Source organism: Phyllobates terribilis, unplaced genomic scaffold (assembly GCF_046119375.1).
Source record: "Phyllobates terribilis strain yellow unplaced genomic scaffold, ASM4611937v1 Scaffold_5__5_contigs__length_657084704, whole genome shotgun sequence".
NCBI classification, from domain to species: Eukaryota; Metazoa; Chordata; class Amphibia; order Anura; family Dendrobatidae; genus Phyllobates; species Phyllobates terribilis.
In genome coordinates this window covers 229,333,891-229,352,553 of record NW_027362765.1, presented here as the reverse complement: position 1 = coordinate 229,352,553, position 18,663 = coordinate 229,333,891, and the positions used below count along the sequence as shown (strand labels likewise).

Here is an 18,663-nt window from a genome sequence, read left to right as displayed (position 1 = left end):
ACCCTGCCCTCAGTTCCAGCTTTTATAGGGGCAGCCTGCTCCCCCTACTGGCCTGGGACAGGAGGTGCTTCATGCTAATGGTCCCTGACCAGGGAACCTCCCTCCTGCTCTCAGACACAGCCTTTAATATTTGTGGCATCCAGGCCTGGAGTGACACAGATGTATGTCATGGATCGCCACAGGAGACACCTGGGAGATCACGCAATATCTCACTGTGCCGTCATGCTGTCAGTATTTCGTCCAGAATTGTGAGCACACGATCCAGACAGCTCACTCCTTGGGCATCGGCGAGCATGCAGAAAGCATATGGAGTCACATCTCCGAATTCTAGGAATGTGTGTACGCCCCGTACGGTTACTGCCGGCTGCACGATAGCCAGATTATTAATATTATTCGCTGCCACCACCGGCCGAGTTTTAAATATAGTACAGGCCTGGCACCTGTGTTTTGGTAGCGTATATGGCTTCGGGGGAGGAAAAGATTACAGAACAAAAGAAAGCGAACTATTAAATTTTATATTTAATCCAAAAGGGAGGCAGTGTTTAGGAAAAATATATACACAAGGATGTTACAAAAGAGATTAAAATGCATAACCAGTTACATAAAATAAACAGGATAAAAGAAGACAACTTACTCTATAAAGATCGCTGTGATGATTCAATATAGGTGGAGGGGAGACGCTCCATTTAAACTGTTATCGAATAGGGTCCTCCGCTATGATAGACATACTCCCGGGCAAAGAACACAGCTTCAGCCTCAAACTATTTTATGCTGAAGGGAGAGACCCCCCGTGATAACATCACAGGGGCTGGGGCTAGGCTCCACCCTTCAGATTTGTATTGAAAACCTGGTTTTTGGGATAACTCATCGCGCGCTGATCCCAGAAGCCCAAAAGTGATATCATTTTCTATTATGATTTTACCTTCATGTAGAGACCACACATGGCATAGTTGCAGTCTGCTATCCTGGCGTTTTTGCGCTACAGCTCCCTGATTCTGTTTACAGCCATGGAAAACTATGGATACATTCCTCGGCTGTCCCTGCCACTAAAAATATAGGTCCAGTTATTGTCGGACATATAAAACTTACAATATTTCATATTTTGTTTTGGAGTTGAAGTATTTATAAGTGTCTGTTTGAAGCGCGGGAAACAACTTTTCCCTGTTACACGCTAATTAGTACAATCGTGCCACTGATTACCCCCTGTGTCTGCCAGGGACAAGATGCTCCCATCTTAAAAAAGTTATGACACTTCTAGGCTGCCATTTGTGTAAGCAATTTTGGCTGTGGGTGATGACAATCTACAGTGTTCTCCCTGCAAGTTCTCTGGTCTGTTAACTCTCAAAAGATGGATAAGGGAGGGGGTGAAGAGGGGTTTGGGAAGAATTGTCAATATCTATGACAGGCTTACAATGTTTTACATTGTTTATTCCTCAATATTTCCCTGACAAGCAGAATAATCAGGAGATCAGCATGAATAAAAGTACCAGTCACCTGATCAAAGTGGCCAGTTTGTGCTCTAAGTGTATTAGGATTATATGGGAAAAGGAGAATGTGGATAGTTGCATGGGGCACCATATTAGTGCAATGGTCAAATACAAGAACAGTGAGAAGTTGAGATATTAGGCCAATTAAAAGGCCTAAAATAATTTAATGTGCCCATGAAATGTTTAGGACACCAATATATAACATGATCTTATGACCACTTGATTTTTGGGCTCAGATTTGTAACACTGATCAATATGAGTGTCAGTATGTATTTAAATTAAGCAGTTCTTACCATGGCACTTAACAGTCTTCCCACATGGACTGGGTCATTTCTCAAATTTACATCTTTCTTAGGATCTCTTTTATGTTCAGTACTCTTGTCTAAAAGTCTTAAAGTGATAGACAAAATTTTGTCTTGAAACTGTAAACAAAATACATATTGCAAGGATGAGAGAATAATCAATATAACTACAGAAAACCACAATACACACCAGTAGAATTAAGTGAAACTTTCAATATTCACATTTGCTAGATTCTACAAATTTTGAAAGGACATTTGATTGCAGGGAATCAAATCTCTGCAAATTAAAGTATTCCAACTGCTCTGAAAAACATGAATTACACTTTTTCTTCCTGAAATACCAATCTTCACTTCATATGTTGCAGCTAAACTTCAGTTTTTTTGCCACAATCGCAGTACAACAGTAACAGCAACATTTTTGAAAATCAATAAATTCTCAATTCCATTCTATTGAGAATCTGTGGTTAATCCTGAAAGAGCCGGTGGATGAAAAAAAAAAAAAAAGGACATAATTGTGATCAATTCCAAGCACTGATTACACAAGAGTGGGTTTTATCAGTCAGAATTTGGCCCAGAAGCTGATAATTATTTGTCAGGGCGAATTGCAGAAGTCTTAAAGAATGACGGTCACTGGTGACAAATGCATCAAGTTAATGCAAAGCTTCAATTACAGTGTAAAAACTTATGAAAAGTTTCATTGTACTGCAATAGCCATAAAAACTTGACTGAAAGATTAAACAAAAAAACTGACAATTTGATTTACAAAGTTTACTGCTTTCAGTCAAAACTACCCATGAGCTTAGGCCTTATTCACTGTTGACACGTAAAATGTATGGTGACCCTGCTATTCAATTACTTTCTTTTGCACAATGTGTATAGCCACATATAGTCTGGTAAATCCATCATGTAGGTTTATATAGTCAAACAGTTTATACCAGTCATGCTGTATGTATATTCCATGCCCATACACTGTATAGGACCAAATGCAGTATTATAAAAAGCATTCATCACTGTCAGCCACGGTATCATTTTATATAGTGACAGGCCCCTTCAATGACAAACCAGCTTTTCTAAAACACTGTAGACTTTACCTGCCCAAAGTCCCAGCGCCTTGGTTCTTGAGTGCGTGAACTTCCGAAAAAAATTATCCCGGTTTCATTCAGAACATATTCTCTCTTCTCTGCTTCATTTTCCATGTACACCGCATCGCCTGGGTTGGTTGTAGAACATATTTGTGAATGAAACTCCACAGCAATAATTAAAAATAGAGGTGTACTGTGTAAAAGAGCACTATCTGAAGAAACATTAAAACCCTGCACCTGAGAAATCTGAATCCGCAGACTTACAGCTGCTAAATACACAGTTGGAAAATCAGCAGTGTATCAAATACTACTTTTCCCAAGTTTTACCATATGCAAAAGAATGGAGAGGTCTGTAACCTTTATCATAGATACACTTCAACTGTGAGACAAAAAAAAAAAAAAAAAAAAAAAAAAAAAAAAAATTTACATTGCATGCTTATTAAATAATTAAAAATTGCATTTTATTACATGAAATAAGTATTTGATACAATAGAAAAAAAAAGCTTAATATTTGGTACAGAAACCTTTGTTTGCAATTCCAGAGATCAGATGTTTCCTTTAGTTTTTGACCAAGTTTCCACACACTGCAGCAGGGATTTTGGCCCACTACTCCATACAGATCTTCTCCAGATCTTTCAGGTTTTGCCACCATCGCTGGGCTGTAGTGTCGGCTTCCTCCAAAGATTTTCTATTGGGTTCAGATCTGGAGACTGGCTAGGCCACTGAAGGACTTCAAAATGCTAAGCCACTCCCTAGTTGCCCTCGCTGTGCGTGTGTGTTTTGGGTCACTGTCATGCTGGAAGACCCAGCCACAACTCATCTTCAATGCTCTTACTGAGGGCAGGAGGTTGTTGGGCAAAATATCACCAATAACCCCATCCATCCTCCATTCAATAAGGTGCAGTCATCCTGTCCCCTTTACAGAAAAGCATCCCCATAGTATGAAGTTTTCCCCAACACGCTTTACGGTTGGGACGGTGTTCTTGGATTTGTACTCCTCTTGCCTCCAAACACAGCAAGTGGAGTTCATACCAAAAGTTCTATTTTGGTCTCATCTGACCACCTGACATTCTCCCATGCCTCTTCTGGATCATCCAGATAGTCATTGGTGAACTGCAAGTGGGTCTGGAAATGTGCAGGGGGACCTTGCGTGCCCTGCAGGATGTTAATCCATGACGGCATAGTGTGTTACTAATGGTAATGTTTGATACTGTGGTCCCAGCTCTCTTCAGGTCATTGACCAGGTCCTCCCATGTAGTTCTGGACTGATTCCTGACCTCTGACTCATCCTTACCCCACGAGGAGAGATCTTGTATGGAGCCCCAGACAAAGGAAGATTGATAGAAAATGGAAGAAACACGATGACTAATAATTGTGCCAACAGTTGTTGCCTTCTCACCAAGCTGCTTGCCTATTGTCCTGTAACCCATTCCAGCCTTGTGAAGGTCTGCAATTTTGTCCCTGGTGTCCTTAGACAGCTCTTTATTCTTGGCCATGGTGGAAAGATTGGAGTGTGATTGATTGTGTGGACAGGTGTCTTTTACACAGGTAATGAGTCTAAACAGGTGAAATTAATACAGGTACTTAAATTTTTCTTTAAGGAGCTCTCCTACTCTGCACCAACAGGTCTGAGAGCCAGAATTCTTGCAGGTTGGTAGGTGATCAAATTCTTAATTTTATGAAATAAAATGCAATTTAATTACAAAAATCAATGCGATTTTCTGTGTTTTATTTTTAGATTCTGTCTCTCACAGTTGAAGTGTACCTGCAATAAAAGTTTACAGACCATTCCATTCTTTGTAGGTGGAAAAACTTGCAAAATTGTCAGGGTATCAAATACTTGTTGTCCTAGGATACATACAGTAGGGAAAAATATTTTTCTGCATTCTAGACTTTTCAGTCTCCTCATACAAATAGCTGGACAATTTTTTTGAAACTTTCACATACAGACCATGTAGAATTAGACTGAGCATCAAAAGTATCTACGTGGCTCAGGTTGGAGGATAAATCCATCTTTTAGACATTTGTGTCTAACTTTATACCACTTCTTGATTAGCTTAATTTACACCATTTTTTAAATAATTGAAGGTGGCACATGTGTGGCTAACACTTAAAAGGGTCATTAGCAGTGAGTGCGCTATAGATATGGGATCAATTTTGGTAAAGGCCCCGTCACACTTAGCGACACTGCAACGATCCCGAAAAACATACGACCTGTCAGGGATCGTTGCTGCGTCGCTATGTGGTCGCTGGTGAACTGTCAAACAGGCAGGCTCACCAACGATCAGGGCAGCAGCGACATCGTGGAAAGAATCTTTCCACGATGTCCTGGTTACCAGCCTGCTGAAGCAGAAGCAGGCTGGTAACTATGGTAAACATCAGGTTACTAGGGGCACACGCGCACCTAGTAACCAGTTTATCATGGTTACCAGCCTGCTACAGTGAGCGGGAGGTTACCGCTCACTTTAGCAGGCTCGTAACCATGATAAACAACGGGTTACTAGGTGCGTGTGTGCCCCTAGTAACCCGATGTTTATCATGGTTACCAGCCTGATCGCTGCTCCCGCTGGTCACACACAGCGATGTGTGCTGACCAGCGGGAGGGCAACGACCAAAAAAATGGTCCAGGACATTTTGCAGCGATCAGCGACCTCACAGCAGGGGCCTGATCATTGCAAAGTGTCACACATAGCGACATCGCTGGTGAGGTCGCTGGTGAGTCACCAAAACCGTGACAGCAGCGATATTGCTATGTGAGACAGGGGCTTTAGACTAGAGCAGCAGGGTACTGTGGAGAGGGGAGGTTTTTTTTTTTTTTTTTAACTTTTTTAAAAAGTGGGGCCTATTATAATAATATATGGATGACTGTGCGGCATTATAGTGTATGGAGGACTATGGGGAGATCACAGATGGGTCATCATGCCATGCGTGTGGAGGAATTCACTCTGGGGGTATTTATACGGTGTTCAGAGGGCACTTTTGTTTGGATCATACTTTGCATAAACAAAAGGAAAAAAAAAAAAAAACCCTTATATTATTCCAATAGGCCCCATTTGTTTTTAGGTGTTTATTTTATTCTAAGATGTATTAATTACTTTGTACGTAGGACAACCCTTTTAAGTTTGTTTCCATATGAAAAAGGTTCATCGCCATTTTTGATGATATAGAAAAAACTTCAATTCAATTGTAGACTTTAGAATAAATTAATATTGAGGTTGGCTCGTGACTTTGTCCCAAGTTTTTAATTTTGGCCCTCTGTGTATTTGAGTTTAACATCCCGGGTCTAACACATCTGACAATCAGCATTTATACATTTTTTTTTTTATAAGAAAAAAAGCTGCCATCACTTGGTTCTCCACCTAAAAATTAACATGCAGAACTACCTATTGGCAGCACATATTGTATTCTCATTACCCTGCCCTACCTGCTGAGAAGCTGGCATTTGCTTGTAGCTCCTGGCATGTAATTCACAGTAAATGTAAGGCTTGGCAAAACTTGCTTTATTGCTTTAAGAGAAACAAGCGACTATTTCATAATGCAAAATGTGGGACTGTTCAGTAACCTAAAATAACCCCGTTTACTGATGCCTCTCACCTTCCAAGATGGACTCGACTAAGCTCACATCTTAGTGTTAGGGACCACAGCAAAGAACACTTGGAGACAGGAGTTGACTCGTCCAACCTATATGAATATCAATATATGGCAACCTTGCAATGAAGACCTCTGGTTGCATCCAGTGCATTGATTTAACTGGTAAAAAGATAAGGGACCCCATTACAGATTTTGCTACTAGTCCCTGTAACCTCAAATTACAGTACAATTCTGCCCTCAACCTATCATTCTGGGCTCTCATTAATCTACTATAAGAAACATTTGTAAGCAACTTTATAAAGGAATCTGTCAGCAGGTGTTTGCTATGTAATTGACAGCAACATGATGTAGAGACAGAGACCCCGATTCCAGTGATGTGTCACTTAACTGCTGCACCCAGTAAGCTATGATACAGTCACAATTTTCTATGCTGCAGATTGAGCAGAGCTCAGTTGTTGATCTGCGTCTAACCCCAGCCACACCACAGCTTTCTATACACATTGTGTAGTAACAGATCTGTTGATCGGACTAGGAGGCACAAGGCAGCTTGTCCTTTAGCGATAATCTCCTGTTCATAATACCCCGATTCTAGGGATGTCAATTACAGGGTATCTGCTCCTACATTATGGTGCTCTCAGTTTACGTGACAGAAACCTGCTGAAAGATTTCTATTAATACCATGTATTGTAGATTTCACTATATCAATTAGTTAAATATGTTACAGATATAACAGTACCTTTAGCCCAAGGGTTAAAAAGCACATATACATGTCCTAGACTTTCTGAAGTGGTACTCGATCCACTAGAGAAACTCAGGGTCATTGCATAACATCCAATAACTGCATTCACAGGGGAGTTGATGGTGACTGTCAAAGTGTTCATTTTCTGGGTACTGCTTGCACTCCAAGGCACTCCATTGCTAGGACTTGGAATTGTAATTGGCAAGTCTATATTTATAGATCCTGCAAAAATATATTAATATTATAATAATGAGAAAAATGCAAGATACCATTAATAAAACATACATGCTTGATTTAAATAATATAACCAAACTATAACCTTTCCTGCACTGTATACTCAGCCATTACCCTCAATGTGTGAGACACAGACACAGACACAGACACAGACACAGACACAGACACAGACACAGACACAGACACAGACACAGACACAGACACAGACACAGACACAGACACAGACACAGACACAGACACAGACACAGACACAGACACAGACCGTGGTTCCCATTATAAGAGATTGGTCTTAAAGCTGGCACATTTTAGAACCGTGTTCCCCAAATCCAGTCCTCAGCCACCAGCTGGTCATGTTTTCAGGATTTCCTTAGTATTGCTCAGGTGATGGAATTATCACCTCTGCAACATTTAGGAAATCCTGAAAACATGGCCCGTTTGTGGCTCTTGAGGACTGGAGTTGGGAGAGAACATGTCATACAAGAACATGTGGCTTTACAGAATTTGGGGGAGGGGGGGGGGAAGCTACAATTACATTTTTTACCTGTTTCCATGTGTAATTTGATATTGTCTGAAGACTGCGCTGGTCTGCTGAATGTGAGTTCAATAGAGAATTCTTCACCTCTTCTCACAATGAGGTGTTTGCCCATAAACTCACTGGTTCGGTGTGCCAATGCATTTTTGCCTTGCTGGAGATTGCTGCTTTGCAGCTGTAATGCTAAACAAAAAAAAAAAAAAATTAACATGTTACATAAGATCATTTATACTATACCTATATTCAAACTTATTAGGCCTGCTCAAGGAAAAGGTTAGCCAAAACAGAAACTTATTAGTAGAAGACTTGAGAGGTCCATAAATTACACGGTATATCAAAGAAGATTACGTATTTTGTAAAAAGTTTTTTTGAACTCCCCACCTTTATATATTTTTCAAGGTGTCGCACTGTGTGTAGGATCCGTTTCAGCTGCTACCTTGCAGTATAATATATGTTCCTTTAGTGATTAATGGTCCACGTCCACTTATAAAAATCAAATTATTTCTTATCCATTAAAACATTTTACTAGTCCATTAGACCTTCTAGTAGAACATGTTTTAATGGATCAGAAAAAGAATTTGGATGTACCTTGGATGTACCATTAATCACTGAGGGAACAAAGAAGATTACCTCAATTATGAGTAGACCCTTCAGACCTTGTACTAGGAATAAGCTTGTTAATTAGTTCTGTCTGTAGTGATAAATTTAAGGACTCGCTCACATGTGTACATAGGATGGTGCTCGTGTGTCACCCTGGCCTGGATGCCACAAATGTATAATAAAGCTGTGTCTGAGAGCAAGGGGGAGGTTCTCTGGTCAGGGACCATTAGCATGCAGCACCTCCTGTCCCAGGCCAGTAGGGGGGGAGCAGGCTGCCCCTATAAAAGTTGGAACTGGGGGCAGGGTTAGAGAGTTCTGGACGACCCGTCTCTGGATTGAGAGGTGTCCCAGAGAAGGGAGAGCCAGTTCAGCTGAGGCTGAGGACGAGTGGCAGTAGAGGAGCCACGAGCCAGGGACGGAAGGCGAGGGAAGCCTGTCCTGGCTGAGAGAGAAACTGAACTACCGGACTTTGGTGTCCGAGGCTGTTTGGATTCCAAGTCCTACAGCAAATAACCAGTCCGCAGGGGATTGTATGTTCCTTGGCCTAAGAAGCCCGGAGGTTCCGCCACAGCAGAAGGGACCAGCAGAGCTGCACCAAGCCAAGAGTAGAAAGGGACCCAAGTTGCAAGCCATATGGGCGAGTAGACAAGGTGAGCTCAGGAACGTGGGCTGTTACACCACATGGAGGGAAATAGCCAGAAAAGAGCGCAGAGAGTACGGTAGGCCCTCACCCTGACCAGGGCCAGCTTCCCACTTGTTCTCAGACATCCAGGCCCTCTCCTAGCTGGGACTGTTTTTGGGTCGTCTCACCTGTTCAAGAGGCCTCAGTTTCCTGGCTATCATCATCGCCATCATCCATCTATATACTGCCCTGCGGCCATACTCGTCCCGTGGGGAGTTGTACTATTCAGTGCTGCATATTTACATCTGCCCCAGCGGTCTGCACTGCAGCGGCGGTTAACCCTGGCCGCAATCCACGGGTGGCGTAGTCGGACATTTAAAACCCTACAAATAGACTGCCACAACATTTGGTCTGACCACCCTGAGCCACGGACCAGGTTGCCACTACTACCCCCATTATTGCCCTGTTGCCCAGCTCCGATTGCCCCACGGCCCAGGGGGAGAGTCACTCGGACCAATAATATGCAAAGGGGTAGTGCTGATACACTCTGAAGACGGAAGCCACTCATCTATTCAGGTCTATGGGTGCATAGAAAACATTGGACTGCACTCTGATGACACCCAATTTCCATGCACTGACCATTGAAAAGAGAAGATTGAGAACAAAATTCCTCTTCGAGAATCGGATCAGGCCAAGTTGACACACGGATAAAAAAAAACAAACAAAAAAAAAAAACTTTGGCCTGCATGCCCTGACATCCTGTGGCTACTGCCATATACCAGCTAAGGGTGGTAGACTATAATGGGCTGCCAATTTCTTTGCCATCATAACGAATCAAATGAGGATAAAATACTGACCCAACATAACCACATACTGTATGTTTTAGCATTTAGGAACACTGTTTTAATTATTTTGTCCTGGACCAATTGCATGTTGATGACGTACATAAACGCTAAAAAAAAAAAATAGTACTTACCTGCAGGGCAGCATTTACAGCTCATGCTGCCCTAGGCATTAAAGGTCCACTTGGCTGGGTCAATAATTGAGTGTTTGAGTGCTCATTTCACATTCTAAATGAACGGCCTGAGTAAACATCACCTGACATACAAGTAAAAATGTTTGTTCTAGTGACTAGATAATTTGTTCTGGCATGTTTTCAGCAATATCACCATAAAATATCTAATCCTTATATGGTAGCATTATTTAGTTATTACCACACAGTGACTAAATTAGGTGTCCAAATATTAACCAATACATACCACTATACCATGGCTAAACAACCACAACAATGAAGTAACCAAATATCACCATAACTTTACTGAGTAATACCTTCATACTATTGCTGAAAACAAAAAAGGTCAAGTTCCATGATTTGGGAATCAGACAGTATTGTATTAGCATTGTGTTGTCTAAAGAGAGCAAACCTTATTGCATAGCAATAAACCAGCACAATGTTTTTCCTTCCCCTCTCCCTGTCTCTCGGATGTCAGCATCTGCTCCCTTCTCCATTTTTTTTCCGCATTCACCATCTCTCAGCCATCTTAGACACTCATGTGTTTGCAACCATGTTTCTGAAAAGTCTTTACCTGCTGTATGTGTGCATATCTACAAGATTTCAGTTGGAAAATAAACCTTCTGGAATCTTCATACGTGCCTCCTACAGTTGAGTTAACACTAGGAGGACATCACTACTTGTGAGTACGATTGAAAGAGGCGCCCAGGAGACTGTCTCACAGCGTTCTACACTTGCAGCTTAGTCATGGAGTCAGAATAAAACACACGGCATGGAACAACCAAATTACCATCAGACACATGTCAAACTGAGGACCAGACTTAAATATTTCATCTTTGATTGTGTAAGGGTGGTGGACTGTGCTGCCTTGTTCCTATCCCTGAAGACACAAATCTATGACTATACACATTACGTGATTGATGTATAATCTTTTCCTGTGAATTGAGTTGTAATGTAAGATAAGTAATGTTAGTAATGTACGATCTGATAATGTCAGGTATTATATAGTGTTTAAAGTGTAGACGATAAAGTAGAGTTAATGTTTGTGACTAGCCAATAGTGGAAGGCAAATGGTGTTAGGGCAAACGGCTGCTTCCTATAGAGATTCAGTTAGAGTTCAAGTTCCAGTCAGAAGCGCAAAGTGAGCAGAGCTGCCTTAGGGGTGATCCGGAGTGAGAGGAGACCAAGGACAAGAGATAGAGAGATCCTAAACTAACTAATGAGACAGTGGCCTTCTGGAAAAAGGGCCTTCGATAGGATGCAGAGTCATGAACCTCTTGAAAAGGTAACAGACCTAAATAGGACTGAATGTGGGACTATTAGGGGTACCAAACTGTAGATCCAGGGCACCAATAGTGGAAGAAATAGGATGCAAAAGTGCTGAGGAAGTAATTAGATTTGCTGATCAGGACTGTGACATTGAAGCTGGGTTGTGGCAAAGTAGGGAGAAACAGTGCGCCTCACTAGCCCTGGAGTAGACTGCAGAGGATGAATACTGTGTTTGAGAATGCTTTGTACTGTAAAGGTCCATAAGACTTTGTACCCGCCATCTCTTATACATAACGTTTACCAAGTTACCGTTTGGTAAAGCCTGTTTTTTTTTTTTTGAATGGCGATCTCCTTTATTGAACTTTGGAGCCTAAGGTTCTACCAGCCAACATCAACTACAGGCAGCCTGCACATGCGCAAGGCCTTCACAGCAAGAGCACAAACACTCAACCAGAACCCACACGTCCACGTTGCGTGCCAGGATGTGAAAGAAGGTTGATTAATGCCCTGCCCGCAGCTACCGCCCCATGCCGAGTTACAATTGCATTGTCTCCATACATCAGATTTTGATTTTCTATATAGCAGGCAGTCACATCAGAGGGACGCCACTCCTCAACTTGCCGCACACCGTATCAGCCCCCTTGAGCCCACTGTGGTTACCAGAAGCCCTGCGCTGGCCTGGGCAGAGAAGGGTTCCCTGCTTGAAATCCAGCTGGCCAGAACTGGAGAAAACTTTCGATCTTCAACAGGTAAGCCTGTTACAGGTTCCTCCATCAATGAAAGGAAGTCAACTGATGTGGGAGAGGTGCCGCCTTTTTAGCCTGTAGGTTTCCCGTCATGGGTGGATCCCCTCTCTTGTGGTGCGGTCATGGGTGATCGATAAATACATAACATGCGGATTTTTGGTGTCATAAGGCGACAGCTTTTATTTAAAAAACAGGAGTATAGTAGTAATCAGGTGGAAAGCATTTTCTGAGATTTACAGATACAGTGAGATCACAGCCATACAGCAATCGGTAGGCAGCAATTCAGGGGCGAAAAGCTTAGAATTGCCACAGTAGCAAAGCCCATTGAAAACCCCAACACATGCACTCCACACTACACTACTCCAGGCTGGCTGGAAGAGCGATATGTACTGTGTGCTGCCCCATCCCTGGCTGGAGTGGGAGGAAGCAAAGATAGGGGGAACAATGTAGTGGGTGTGGGTGGAGGACATAGTTCAGGGGAGCACTTTAAGTAGAGTATATAAAGGGAGGCCATCTTGATAAGAAGGTCTTCGGTTTTGGTCAGTGACATGAGGAGGGGAGTAGTCGGGGAGCAGAGTCTCTTTAGGAGCTCTGCTCTGGAGTGCGGCCTAGGAACAGAGGCTCAGGTGGGGAGCAGAGGAGGACCCACCAGCGGATAGGCACCAGCATTGGGAGAGGGGGCTGGCCGTCAGGGTCCACCATGGCTCTGGCACAAACCCGGTGACACAGAGGTCGCACAGGCAGGAATGGCCTGGCCGTACTGGCTTTGCACTCCAGCGTAGTCCCTCTGCCCGCTCGCGCCCATAACCTCAAGGGGATGCGCAAGCGGCTTTTCTTCCCAGGGCTGTTCCCCACCCAGCAGGAGGAAGGTGGGGGAGCTCAGGTCGGCCTTCCACCATACTCCCTTATCTCCCTCGCCCTCTTTCCTTCTTCCGTTCTCCATATAACCCCTCGGCTCTGTGGTGTAAGAATGGCCCGGGATAAAATAACCAGGACTGTATCAGTCATCCCCCAACATTAAAATATGCTAAAGGGATTGTCTGGCCTTCGACCACAAGTCTGCAGTCATGTGATTGCAAGTATGTGATTTGCATACTTCTGGCCACATTCTGACCAGATGTGTCCGGCTTTTTTGAATGCACTTGCACATGTCTAGTTGGCATGTGCCTATGTATATTTGCAATCATACGCCCACTGTGGCACCCCAGGGGTCTGGTTGAGACAGTAATAGAAATATTATGTCTGAGAGCAAGTGGGAGGTTTCTCTGATCAGGAGCCCTAAGCATGCAACACTGCCCGCCCAGACCTGGGAGGGGAGGAATCTGCCCTTATAACCTGGGTCTGGGGCGGGATTGGGTCTGACAGACAGAGCCTGCAGAACAAGCAGAGCAGTCAGAGTCTGGGAGTCAGAGCCTGAAGAGGGAAAGCAAGAACTAGGAGCTCTGTAGGAGAAGGAGTGAGTGCCAGAGGCTGGAAGCTAGAAAGCTCGCCTTGGCTGAAGACACTAAACCCGGACACGGAGTCCAAGGCTGTGGGGACATCCAGGTCCAGCAGCAGAATCCAACCGGCAGGGGATTCCATGTCCTCTGGCCTTAGAAGCCCGGAGGCACGGTCACAAGCAAGGGACCAGCACCGCCATCGTGAAGCGGAGGCTAACGGAAGGCCCCAAGTCACCGGCCATACGGGTGAGCACCACACGGTATACTCAGGGACGTGGGCTACTTCTACCCGCATAGAGCAAGGTAGCCAGGAAAGAGTGCAGATAGTCGGGGAGGCCTACAACTCCACCTGGCCAGGGGAGATCCTGCTTGCTTACAGACTGACCAGGCCCCTACTGCTAACCAGTACTCCCGGGAGGGTCTGTGTTATACCATCAGTAAAGACCTTGAACTGCACCACACGTCTGTGTTTCATCGCCGCACCAGCACCATCAGTATTGGGATGCTGACACCATCACTCCCATCATCCACACTAGCTGCCCTGAGGCAATACTTCTCCCGTGGGGAGTTATCCCATACTTGGCTGCGCTTACAACATCAGCTTCAGCGGTCTGCAGCGCAGCGGTGGTCCCCACTGACCGCAATCCACGGGTGGCGTAGTCGGACATTTGTTATTACACTAAGACTGCCACTGGTTTGACCGCCCTGGGCACGGACCGGGTCACAGCCACGGAGGACTACAACCCCCAGCGATCCGGCTCCGGGTATCCCCTGCACAGCACAGGCCCAGGGGGCGCGTCACCCACCACCGGAGAATCCCCACAGCGCGCGCACATACAGCAGGGTTCGTAAATGAGAATATTTTCTACAGTATGTTCCATAGAGTTATGCATTTTATTGTCAATGCAAGTTCGTAGTGACCAACAAGCATTACTAATATGAAATTACATTTAGACCTGCTTTGCAGCATTACCAGTATGATCATCATTTATTAATTAGAGGCTTGTCCCTTTTCTGAAGATTTAAGAGCAAAATAATTTGCCAATAATTCCAAGTACAGGACAGAAAGACCTTATAGTTGTATATTTTATACTAAATTGTGATCGGCACCAATCTTCTATACAAAGGTCAGTACTATATTGTAACTATGCAATGACATGCATATCCACTGGTATTTTTTGACTTGGCTCTTTAAATAGCCTCAATGTTAAGACCCTACTTTTGAATGAAGAGATTGACCCCTCTTGCTTTGATTTCCTTTCCATTAATTGTTTCATAGCAACCAATGGAAAAATCAAGTGAAGGGCTGGACTAAGTTCAAGGACAGAGGCAGACTGAAAAATATATGTAAAATAGCCAGGTGAACTGGTGATTGGCAGACTGGCTCTTTGATTATCTGGATTACCTGGCTCCGCTCACCAAAAGGATCCCAAATTACAGGTTCTTGAGTAGATTCCTATTAAATATAGGTGTTCACTATAGGTGAACACTCATTTTAGATTAATTTAATGCAATAAAAACCATGCCCCTTAGCGGCTTAAACTGCAAGTTTGGTTCGGTTGAGTGGGTTTCAGCCAGTGGAAGCCATTAAGTTTAGTGTCTCATCGTTCTCAGCAGATAGCTAGCGCTTTGGTTGCGAATGACCCATCACTAAGGTGAACTGGGGCACTGCAGGCATTGATGCTAAAAAAAACTAAAATAAAAATATATTCTCCTTTCTATTGACTATATCTAGTCATATCGTTTTCCCATAATTACTGGCAGATTAGCACCTTGATGAGAAGTTTTAATTAGAGCCCTGAATGAGAGGACCTAGGGCTATTAAATTAAATTAGTAGACTGGGAGTTTAGGTACTGCAATATTTAAGCACTGTTGTTGGTGTCTTCAGTAGATGTGGACCAGCCCAGTATTTAGAGCATTAGAGGAGAGTCCATCTGTAGAACCCTCAATTATATCATACTAATAAAACCTTCTATATAGTCCATGGCAAATGCATGCAACACCCATTGTCCATTAGTATAAATGACAACTGTAGTTAGATGGCAGAAACTCTGATATGCTAGTCTTCCAAGATGTTACCTGAACATTTATATTTCTTCACATAATCCATTCACAGGATTGTCACTGCAGGATTCCCAATAAAGAATTGAGCTATAAAAATAATTACTTGACGAGTTTCCTCCCATGGCGTTCAGATGGTGACCTGATCGACTGACTGGGTCTTGCCTTTGTATATTGGTCTTATATCCCAAACCTCAACCCCCCCTCCAGCATCATCCTTTAAACATTTAAATGAGATGGGTATGGGTCACCTTAATCATTTTAAGTTTTGACTTAGTGTGGCGCCCCTGAGGGTTTGGTCGCCACAGAGGTACTGCACCTCACTCAGAGGTGTGGCGTCTCCTCTCAGGCAAGGAGGGAGTACTGCCCGGAACCCCAACACCTGCATCCAACACTACACTGCTCCAGGCCGGCTAGAAGGGCAAGATGCAATGTGTTTTCCTGCTGAGCCCTGACCCTCGCTGGAGTAGGGGGAACCCAGAGGTAGGGGGGAGCCAGTGGTGGGTGTGGGAGGAGGAAGTAGTTTAAAGGGAGCACTATAGTAGGTGTATATAAAGGGGAGCCATTTTAGGGTGGCAGGTTAGCGAGAGGAACAGTAGTGAGGACAGTTCAGAAGAACAGTCTGGGAGCAGAGTCTCAGTAGGAGCCTAGTGATCGAGGCCCAGGAGGGGAGCAGAGGAGTAGGCTCCGTTCTAAGAAGGGATCCTAGGGGTACAGCGAGTGCAGGAAGGCACCCGTACGCCCCGAATGTGTTAAGACAGAGGGATAGTAGGCTGCAAGAAGGGGACCGGCCCCTGGCCTAGTCGTGTACTTAAAATCTCAGGTGGAAGAACCAGAGGCTTATGGCTTGTACAGTCAGTTGCCAAAGTCTCATTCTAATCCCCAGTAGGGTCAAACAGGAACGGGAACTCAGACGCACAGCAGGGACTTCAGAGCACCCGAGCGGCATTGAGAGTGGGCAGCGCAGGGCAGGAGGGAGAAAGACCCAGCGTGAAGTCGGTCTAGCTAGGAACACAAGTGGGGTTCTGTCCGGTACTCCTAATCTGCTTGAGGAAGTGCTGAACCCCTACCTGGTGAACGCAGTGTGACGTGAGAGGCTGGCACCCGTACAGTGCACCAGTAGAACTGTCATAAAAACTGAATAAAGGCTCGGATGACTGCACTGCCTCCGTCCATTCTTTATCTGCGCCATCTGTCCCTCCCGGCACTACAACACCCAGCGCAACCACCATCTTCTTACACTGCCATGGAGCTAGCTCTACCTGTGGAGAGCCACGCCATCCCTGCTGCCGTAACACCAGCTCCAGAGGACTGATCTGCAGCGGCGGCACCCCTTAGCCGCAATCCACAGGTGGCATCACGAACACTTTCCCAAATCCCAATATCTTCCCCCTTTTTACTGACCGCCCTGGGTCATGGACCAGGCCAGCCACCGTGATATCCCCCAGCAGCCAGAGGCCCGGCTGCAGAGTACCCCACGGCCCTGCAGGTGCATCACTAGGATTTCACAAGGTTGGGTGTGTGCAGCATAAGGCTTGACAGTTTGTAAATTTTGATTACTCAGAGAAAGTCTATTATTGAGGCAGCTGCAACAATGCAAAGATGGAATGGACAGTATATGCATCTCTTTTGACATTAAGGTCAATGGAAACTGCAGAAAAAGGCCAGCATGCTCAGCAAGAGGAGAGACCAATGCACAACATTCCCATTACACTTTGCCTGGATGGAGTGACTAAGACTGAGCTCATGTTAGTCCACCTAACTCACCTGCTAAAAATTGCTCACATATGGTACACAACCATTGACGAGTTTAGTTTTTGCAAAAACACTGGTAGTAAGAGGAATGACATTAAAGGGTATACCAATCTATGACACCTATTACCTAGCCATTGGATAAGTGATAATTTGATTGATGTAGGTCATGGAGCTTTAGGGAACATGTCCACAATCATAAATTGTAGAGTTTTGGATGCAGCATATTTTTGCTGTGTTTTCTAAGGGCTCTTTCACACGTCAGTGTGTCTGGTACGTGTGGAAACTGTCACCACACGTACCAGAAACACTGACACAAGCAGACCTATTCAAATGGATCTGTGCACGTCAGGGTGTTTTCACAGACTATATGTTGCACACGTAGACATGTCCATTTTTTGGCCGGCAGCACTGATCACATGGAGGTCGGTCGGTCTCCCCGTCTCCTTGGTGTGATCGGTCACATGGATTACAGCAACAGGACACTTCGGACAGGTGGCTATATGGATTTTTTAATTTTCTTATTTTTATGGGTGGAGACATCGGGAGCAGACTACTAATGATTATCCCCTGCTGGTGCTGATCGGAGTGCCGGCAGGGAACAATGATTAGGGCAGTGTTCAGCACTAGTGTTGAGCCACTCCCGTAGTGTTCGAGTTCGGTTCGTCGAACACCCTTGTGTTCGTCGAACACCGTTAAAACCAATGGCAGGCAAACAAACACATAGAAACACCTTCAAAAGGTGTCCAAAAGCTGACAAACTGCTCAGAAGACACAACTAACACATGGAAAAGTGACAAGTACATATAGTCATGCGAAAAGAAAAGAGGTGGAGGAGTAAAAGGAGGGGGAGACACAGATATAGGCATGTCATGCCCTTCTAAAATCCAAAAAGTGAGAAGCCGACACGTTCAGTCCGCTCCTGCCCGTGCCACCTCCGTGTCGCCGGGTTTGTGCCAGAGCCGCGGTGAACCCTGACGGCCAGCCCCCCTCTCCCAATACTGGTGCCTGTCCGCTGGTGGGTCGAGCGAGCCCCCCTGTGGTGGAGGCAGCTCTAAGCTTTTTAATTTAAATTGTCTCTCTAATTTGAATGAATACACTTTAAATCCATTTACAAGGATCTATTGGAGGGCAAGTCTCATGCCAGCAGCCGCGTAATTCCAGCTCCAGTAGCGTCCACTAAAGCTGCTGCAG

The 18,663-nt window shown here is 44.5% G+C and overlaps 1 protein-coding gene across 1 annotated transcript in view; it reads right to left on the bottom strand.

Annotated features, from left to right (window-relative positions):
* The window catches only part of LOC141272798 (protein-glutamine gamma-glutamyltransferase E-like), a 64,050-nt gene extending 48,129 nt beyond the window's left edge, over positions 1-15,921 (bottom strand). Inside the window, exons 1-5 of the mRNA XM_073683865.1 lie at positions 15,824-15,921; positions 7,977-8,150; positions 7,199-7,423; positions 2,881-2,999; positions 1,781-1,909 (exon numbers count right to left, since the gene is read on the bottom strand). Coding sequence (XP_073539966.1) covers positions 1,781-1,909; positions 2,881-2,999; positions 7,199-7,423; positions 7,977-8,150; positions 15,824-15,842 — 666 coding nt within the window. The 5' untranslated portion in view covers positions 15,843-15,921. The remainder of the gene's footprint in view (positions 1-1,780; positions 1,910-2,880; positions 3,000-7,198; positions 7,424-7,976; positions 8,151-15,823) is intronic.
* Between the last annotated feature and the right edge of the window lie 2,742 nt (positions 15,922-18,663).